The sequence below is a fragment of the Scylla paramamosain genome, chromosome 32 (assembly GCF_035594125.1).
Source record: "Scylla paramamosain isolate STU-SP2022 chromosome 32, ASM3559412v1, whole genome shotgun sequence".
NCBI classification, from domain to species: domain Eukaryota; kingdom Metazoa; phylum Arthropoda; class Malacostraca; order Decapoda; family Portunidae; genus Scylla; species Scylla paramamosain.
In genome coordinates, this window is record NC_087182.1 from 14,894,881 (window position 1) to 14,896,219 (window position 1,339).

Here is a 1,339-nt window from a genome sequence, read left to right on the forward strand (position 1 = left end):
TACTACTACTACTACTACTACAACTACTACTACTACTACTACTACTACTACTACTACTACTACAACTAATACTGCATTGGTTATAGTTAATGTATGTGAAAATATTTGCAATTTGTGTCTATTTAAGATTATGTCTGAATATGAACTTTGACCTGCAGCTTTTGTGGGCAGAAGAATCTCATGTTTAGAAGGGACTCTCCTCTCTCTCTCTCTCTCTCTCTCCTCTCTCTCTCTCTCTCTCTCTCTCTCTCTCTCTCTCTCTCTCTCTCTCTCGTGTGTGTGTGAGTGTGTGTGTGTGTGTGTGTGTGGTGTTATTTATCTATCTGTCTTTATTTCACTCTTCCTTTCTCTCTCCATCTCACCCGCAGGTATTACAGAAGAACATGGCGGACTGGTTGGTCTTATCACAGTTGGCACACTGCGGCCGCTCCTCGCACGATGGACTCCACCAGGAAGGCCATCAGGTTGTCCCGCGGGGGGAGCTGCCCCTCCTTCAGGGCCGTCACCTTCCTGCAGGAGACAAGGGTTACTACTACTTTGCTCATACAGCATGCCGCCGCTGTCCGCCCCGTCCTGCCTCCGGCGTGACAAGGGCGCCGCCCTCTCCCCGCCCACCCTGAGGTCTGAGCCGCGCAAGGCCTGGACAGGAAGGGCGAGGGGCGGCTGGCAATGGGTATGTGTGGATTAGTATGAACAGGCATAGGTTGCCCCGGAGGGAAGGTCAAACTCACCCACACAGCGGACATAGAATCTTGGCGTCGTGCAGTCTGGGCCTGAGGCAGCGGGAGCAGAAGGTGTGGTAGCAGGCCAGCAGGCACGGCTCCTCGTACAGTTCCTCGCACAGCCAGCACAACAGCGGGTTACGGCTCCATTGTTCCAGCGTGTCCTCCAAGCTGCTCTCCCCGCCGCCCACGTACTGGCCGCCCTCCCCGCCCCCGCCACCCACTTGGGCTGCAGGCCCCGCGGGGCCTCGGCCCGGCCCGCCATGGCCGCTGGATTGGGCCACCTCGCCTGGCCGTACCAGCAGCCGCTGAAGGCGGAGGTGGGCCGCTGGCTCCGGGGAGGCCGCCCCCGGGGGAGGGCCCGCCACCACCCGGGCCCCCGCTGCCCTCACGGCTCCCGTGACTCGCCGCCAGCCTGCTTACCCAGCCATCTTACCTGTCGGGGAGGCACCAGAGGTACGAGGGGTTAGAGCGGAGTCTCGTGTCGGCGGCAGATATTGACCACACACAGCCCTTCCTCAGTCCTCACAGAGAGGAACAATATTCACCCGACACACTGCCAACACCTCCCTGCCACACGCCAGGCCACCACAACACCTTTGCAAATCCTTACAACA

General features: G+C 58.6%; 1 protein-coding gene across 1 annotated transcript in view; it reads right to left on the reverse strand.

Moving 5' to 3' along the window:
• Window positions 1-1,135, reverse strand: part of LOC135089248 (uncharacterized) — a gene marked incomplete at its 5' end in the record, with an annotated part of 34,090 nt that extends 32,955 nt beyond the window's left edge. Inside the window, 3 exon segments of the mRNA XM_063984691.1 lie at window positions 365-439; window positions 441-510; window positions 732-1,135. Of these exon segments, the coding sequence (XP_063840761.1) occupies window positions 365-439; window positions 441-510; window positions 732-1,135 (549 nt within the window).
• Between the last annotated feature and the right edge of the window lie 204 nt (window positions 1,136-1,339).